At 41.7% G+C, this 6,838-nt stretch overlaps 1 protein-coding gene across 3 annotated transcripts in view; it reads left to right on the top strand.

The window, feature by feature from the left end:
* Nucleotides 1–6,481, top strand: part of Cct6b (chaperonin containing TCP1 subunit 6B) — a 45,815-nt gene extending 39,334 nt beyond the window's left edge. For 2 of the 3 annotated variants that reach the window (XM_031352202.1, XM_031352200.1), the window contains exons 11-14: nt 2,065–2,198; nt 3,785–3,887; nt 5,719–5,791; nt 6,304–6,481. In XM_031352202.1, coding sequence (XP_031208062.1) covers nt 2,065–2,198; nt 3,785–3,887; nt 5,719–5,791; nt 6,304–6,376 — 383 coding nt within the window. In that variant the 3' untranslated portion in view covers nt 6,377–6,481. The remainder of the gene's footprint in view (nt 1–2,064; nt 2,199–3,784; nt 3,888–5,718; nt 5,792–6,303) is intronic. The other variant, XM_031352201.1, reaches the window with a different exon arrangement.
* Nucleotides 6,482–6,838: the final 357 nt, after the last annotated feature.

Here is a 6,838-nt window from a genome sequence, read left to right as displayed (position 1 = left end):
CCCGGCTCTCCCACCACCCCCTCCCGCAGTGGGCTCTGCCACAAAGTCTTGGTGCTTTTGGGACTCTGTCATCTTGATCAGACTTAACCAGCAGCTCTGGCTCTGGTAACAGCTCCTTGCACAGTCTGGGCTTTTTTGACTAGGTGTTTGTTTTATTTCTACGTCAGTTTCATTGCTTGTTACAGTTCTATTCAAATTGTTTATCTTAGTTTATTTTTGGTAGATCACATATTTCTAGAAAGTCATCCATTTTTCTTAGATGTTCCATTAGTGGAATATACTTTTCCAAGGTTTGTCCTTAGGACTTCCTGAATTCTATTGCCATTTGTTGTAGTATCCTCCTCTCCCCTTACATTGGTGCTGTTTTCATTGTATCTCATAGTTTTTGGTATGCTCTGTCTTCATTTTCATTTAACTCTAAAATGTATTTCCTTTTTGATTTCATCAGTAACCCAGTTGTTCAATCTCCATGAAGTAGTATTTTTTTGTTTGTTTGTTTTTTGTTTTTGTTTTTGTTTGCTTCATTTCATTGTGGTCAGATAGAATACAAGAAGTTGTTTCAGGTTTCCTGTATTTGTTGAAACTCGCTTCTTGTCCTATACTATGATATACTTTAGGGAAAGTTCTATGAGCTACTGAGAAGAAAATATACTCTGCAGTATTTGTGTGGAACGTTCTGTAGATGTCTGCAAGGTTCATTTTATCTAAGATATTCAATTCAGATGTTTCTCTCTTCATGTTTCATTGGGATGACCTGTCTATTGATGAGGTTTGGGTATTGCCACCACTCAGTATCCTTGTATTGAATTTATCTGTGTCTTGACCTCTGGCAGTGTTGCGTGCACTCCAGTGTACAGATGTTCATAACAGTAGTGTTGTCTCACTAGAGTGTTCATTTAGACAGTATAAAGCAATGTTATTTATTTCTTTTGACTAATTTTGGTTTGGAGTTTATTTTGTCAACTATAAGAATTCTGTTTTAAATCTAGTATTTTTTTTTCTTTTTTTCTTTTTCTTGGTTTTGGTTTTTCAAGGCAGGGTTTCTCTGTATAGCCTTGGCTCTTCTGGAACTCACTCTGTAGACCAAGCTGGCCTCAAACTCAGAAATCTGCCTGCCTCTGCCTCCCAAGTGCTAGGATTAAAGGTGTGTGCCACCACTGCCTGGCTTAAATCTAGTCTTTTAGTCTGTCTTCTATGTGGGGAACCGTAACCATTGATGGTGGGAGTTATTGAAGGGTGTGCCCTGGTTCCTATCATATAGTATGGGTTTTATGGTGTTTGGTGAGTTCTATCTCTCATTTTCTTGGCTTCTGTTCTAGTAATGTGTACTCTTTCCTGTAGTCCCATGGTCTATCTTTTCAGCCCTAAGATTCCTTTGAGTATTTTAGGTAGGTCTGGCTTAGTGACCATGAATTCCTTGTTGACTCATGGAAAGTTTCTCTTTGCCCTTCAATTATGAGAGAGATAGTTTTGCAGATACAGTAGTATGGATTAGCAGTTATTATCTTTTAAAGGTTGAAATTCTAAGGCCTCTTAATTTTTTTTTTTTAAGATCAGACATTGTATCCAGCTACTTACAACTATATTACAAATAACATTTCAGTGTGATCATATAACTGTAAGATGCAAGCAAAAGAAATATGTACCTAAAAAAGATTTATTTTTATTTATATGTCTGTATGCCTGCATGAGTTTATGAGCACTGTGTTAATGCAGGTGCCTGCATAGGACAGAGGGCGTCAGATCCCCTGGACTTGAGTTACAAGACGTTGTCAGCTGCCTGGTGTAGGTGCTGGGAACCATCTCTATGACCCAGAAACTCCACTTCTGTTTTCCAGAGGATAAACAATGAAACAAAATGTGTGTGGCCAGTATGTGTACCATGCTTATTTAATTTCAGAATGCTTTGTAGGGAAACCTAGTAATTGCTGAGTTGTAGAATTTATTTGATTTTAGAATATATTCAAAACATTACAGAAGTGGTCAAAGTAATCAAACAAAAAGCCAGTTGCTTTTCTTGCTCCTTTTCCTCGCTTGACATCTTTTGTTCTTTGCCTTTGGTAGGCTGTGTGGTTCCAGGGGCTGGGGCAGTGGAAGTTGCAATAGCAGAAGCTCTTGTTAACTACAAGCACCGTGTGAAGGGAAGAGCTCGCCTCGGGATCCAAGCCTTCGCTGATGCCTTACTCATCATCCCGAAGGTACAGCTGTCTCCTGGCCAGATAACAACTGGGTGCACCTAAAGATCCTGGACTACCAATCGCCACCTTGCCCAACAGTTCCAAGAGTTAGAAATGTGCTCATTTGCATTTCCTGTTGTGCATAAATACTTTACCAACCCAGAAGAGAAACTGTGGGGATTGAAGCTTACAAGACTTTCAGGAGCTCCGGGAAATAGTCAAGTTTTCCCCATGTCTCAAAGCTCCTTTGGAAAGTTGAGTACTAGCCAATCCTAATGAGCAATTTGGGACTCACGGTTTTGCTTGAATTTTTTATTTTAAGCAGAGATTCTTGTTTTGTTGGTGGCCTCCAAGATGCTATTACTTTAGTTGTGGGAAGGGAAGAACTTGAAGATGTTAAGTGTCCCAAACACTACTGGCTGGAACTTGTCATTGAAGGCATGAAGCAGCGAGAGGACAGGGCTGCCGTTCTTTTTCTCTTTGCCTCTGTTAGTCATCAGCCATATAGACATAGAGAAAGATGTTTCACGTCTGCTAGCACCATGAATTCAGTCATTACTAACATTGTTAGCTAGCAAAGACTTAAATAATTTATATCACAGTTACTCATAATTTGTGGGTTGTTTGTGAATCGGATGTCTATTTTTTTCCCTCCCAGCGGCAAAGTCCTTAAGTACTTTGTTGTTTACAGGAATTGGTGGCCCTGGTATACAGTGACCCTTTTCTTTATCAGCTGTTAGTTTAGAAATTAGTCTAGTGTGGAGTACAGCCATTTCCATCCAAATTACTACAAGTCACAGGTATCCTTCTGAAGCTAGGGGACACACAGTGCTGTGGATGCTCTGGCCTCTTTAGCAAGTGCTGGGAAGAATAGGAAGGTGCATGGCTCAAGAAGCCAGAGGAAATAGAATAGACTTACATCCTTTTTTTTAAAAAAAAAAAGATTATTTATTATATGTAGGTACACTGTAGCTGTCTTTAGACACCTTAGAAAAGGACATCAGATCACATTATGGATAGTTGTAAGCCACCATGTGGTTGCTGGGATTTGAATTCAGGACCTTCAGAAGAGCAGTCATTGCTCTTAACCGCTGAGCCATCTCACCAACCCCTGACTTACCTCTTTTATAAGGAAGAAATAAACTGGCTGTAGTGGCATGTGCCTGTAACACCAGCACTAGGGAGGGAGAAGCTGGGGGGTCAAGAGGCTGTGTGGTTCCAGGGGCTGGGGTGGTGGAAGTTGCAATAGCTTCTTCCACTAGCTATTGGAAGTAGAGCTCAAGGCAGTTTTTGCTACACAAGGGAAGAAGGGGTTCAAGGCCAACCTGGACTATATGAGACTTTGCTTAAAAAGTATCTAGAGGTGGGAAAAGCCTGGTGCCCTTAGAACTTAGTGTGGTGTTCACAATGGAAACCATTCAAGAATAAAATGTATTAGGTAGATAAAGCGATAATTTGATTTAGGTTGGGAATGGGATTCTTCTAAAGGAGATGGCCATTGTATTATGGTTGTGTTTAACAAGACTGAAGAATAGTGCCCTTTTTTGTACTTGACTTTCAAATCCATATATGAAGGTATTCCACACATGTTTTTTATTTTCATAAAGGTTCTTGCTCAGAATTCTGGTTATGACCCACAGGAAACCCTGATAAAAGTCCAGATTAAACATGCCGAATCAAAAGAACTTGTGGGCATAGACCTGAATACAGGTAAGAAACTGAAAAAAAAATTAGCTATTTACTCAAAAGATTGTTCCTCAAGGACCCAAATCTTAGAGAGGAGTGGGCTGGAGCATTTTATATCAGTCTTGAGTGCATCCAGCTTACTCCAAAAAATATCTAATGTGCATAGGTGTTCTTCCTATGTATATGTCTGTGCATATTGTTCTTGAAGTACAGAGGAGAACATCAGATCCCCTGGGACTGGGGGTGAACCCAGGTCCTCCGAAACAGTAACAAGTGCTCTTAACTGGTGAAACATCTCACCAGCCCTGAAACAAAAGAAGGGTTTGTTTTGTTTTGTTTTTTTAATGTGGGTCCTGGAGACCAAACTCTAGACCCAGACCCTTTGTTTGTACAACAGTCAATGGCCGAATTAGCTATATCTCTAGTCCTCCCACCCCCACCAATGTTTAACAAGATAGACTTATTAAGTGCTAATTATTTGGATTCACACTGGGCAAAATAGACTAAAATTGTGAGCTTCTCTTATAGTAAAACCAGGCAGTAAACAATAATCATAACAAATAAATTATTGAGCATCTGTAAGGATGGTCATGAATGCTAAGTAGGGAGGGTAGGGAAGGGGGAAAATTAAAACATCTGTATAGTACGAACTGGGAAGAGGTCTACCAAAGAGCTGATGGAACTGAGGGCTTGGCCATGAGGGGACAGCAGGAAGTGGTCAGCTGGGAGAAGGAAGGAGGTGACAGAGGTGACACGTCAGATTATACAGTGATATGTGGGCTAGGCTGAGGACTTCAGCTTTGTTTTCTTAATCATTGTAGTAAAATAAGGAGCAATTTTGCAGCATAGTCCATGTTTAAAAGGATGACTGTGGCTACTCTCCACTCTGCAGAGAGCAATTAGCTGAACAGCTGACAGGTTTGAATTGCACTAGCTGTTGGAGAAGACTAGATCAAGCTGGCTGTGTGTGTTGAGGGATGATACAGTTTTAGCAAAGTCAGGTTTGAAGTACGTATGGCCTTTTGGGGGAAAGTAGTTCGATATATTGAGCTCAAGAAACAGATATGTGTTGTTGGTAAGAGACTAATCAGGGTATAGATAGTTCAAACCTGGAAAACTGGGTGAGACCACCTGGGATTATTTGTGCTGGTGGATAGTTTTGTATGAAATTGACACAAGCTATAAGTCATCTGAAAGGAGGAACCATTTTGAGAAAAATGCTTCCATAAGATCAGGCTGTAGGCAAGACTGTAGGACATTTTTTAAATTAGTAATTAATGAGGGAGGGCTCAGCCCATTGTGGACAGTGCCAACCCTGGGCTGGTGATCCTGGGCACTATGAGAAAGCAGGCTGAGCAAGCCATAATGAGAAAGCCAGTAAGCTGCGTTCCTCCATGGCCCCTGTTTGAGTTTCTGTCCTGACTTCCTTTGATGATGAACAATGTGGAAGTGTAAGCCGAATGAACCCTTTCTTTCCCATGTGGCTTTGGTCATGGTGTTTCATCACAGCAGTAGTGTCCTGACTAAGACGTATACAGGGAGAGACTAGAAAAGCCTTGGGCTGCATGGGTGCTCCAGCAGTAAGCTCACTTAGGAGAAAGGAGCCAATAGTGAAAAAGAAAGGGGAACGTGGTGCCCAAAAGGCAAGAAGGAATCAACCGGAGGCTGTGAGGAGCTGTTGGGTGCTGGTAGATGAGGCTGGCAGTTGTCCACAGGGCTTAGCACAGAGGTGGTGCTAAGTGGTGACTTTGACAAAAGGAGCTCCGTAAGAGATTACTATTGTTAGAATTTACCAGTCAACACTGGCAGGGTGTGTCAAGATCGCTCAAGTAAGTAGCTTGTCTTTACTTTGCAGGGGAGCCGATGGTAGCAGCAGAAGCGGGAATTTGGGATAATTACTGTGTGAAAAAACATCTTCTTCACTCTTGGTAAATTGGCAATGAAGAGAAAGACCTCTGGGGATATACTTGATAACTTTGAATAGTTTCCTTTATTTTTGTTTGGGAAACATTGTGAAGTGTATGACACCATGGTCCCCAGCTACTGAGACTAGCTGCTGTCCTCTTATAGTCCCCTTCACATTGTGTTTGCAGCACAGAAAGGCACAAGTAAAGCTAACCTTACCAGTGAGGGTAAGGTTAGCTTTACTTGTGTTTGGATTGGAAGGGGAGGCAGGAGTAACAGCAGCCTCTGTGTAGCGGGGAGCCGCAGCGACCTGCAAAAATTGGTGCAGATTTGCTGGATACAAATTAGACTTCTGTCGAGTCAGCAAAGCAGTTGCCATTACAGGGTGAGGGGGCTGCTTCCTTCATAATATCTCTGTCTCACTCCAACATGCCCATAGGGGAAGTGCCCCCACCACACACGCTGAAGATTGCTGGGGAGACATGGGCATGCTGTGGGAGGGAGGCTGGGCTCACTCTGGTCCTTTTATCCTCAGCACGGTGATCTCTACCAACATCCTCCTGGTTGATGAAATCATGCGAGCTGGGATGTCTTCGCTCAGAGACTGATTGAATTCGAAATCAATTCATCTAGAAGACAAGATTTCGTACATGTCATACCCAGCAGCATCGCACATGGCCTTAACTATTAGAAAATAAAGGTAGTGCATGTCTTTTGGTCTCATCTGTTTGGAAAAAACACTCAAATCATAAAGAACACAGATTTTCCCAGTAAAGAAATAGCAATGGTAGTATTTTCTGAGTCTTAACTCCCGACCCCATAATCTATGCTATTTCAGTTTTCATAAAGAAAAATGTGTCGTGATGCCTGTACCTTCTGGGCACAGGCTTGAGAGTATCCCAGTCAGGTCCAGTTTATCAGAGATCATAAGTATAGTAAGACAAATGTTCTCTTTCCTTTCAAGAGGCCCTCAGTAACTTCCTGCAGCCGCTCCCTTACACATGTGACATCACTTGCAATATAGGATTGGGTTGTTCTCATGCACAGTCTCTGGCCCAACCTACTTACTA

The sequence above is a fragment of the Mastomys coucha genome, unplaced genomic scaffold (genome assembly GCF_008632895.1).
Source record: "Mastomys coucha isolate ucsf_1 unplaced genomic scaffold, UCSF_Mcou_1 pScaffold5, whole genome shotgun sequence".
NCBI classification, from domain to species: Eukaryota; Metazoa; Chordata; class Mammalia; order Rodentia; family Muridae; genus Mastomys; species Mastomys coucha.
This window is presented reverse-complemented; position numbering and strand designations above follow the sequence as displayed.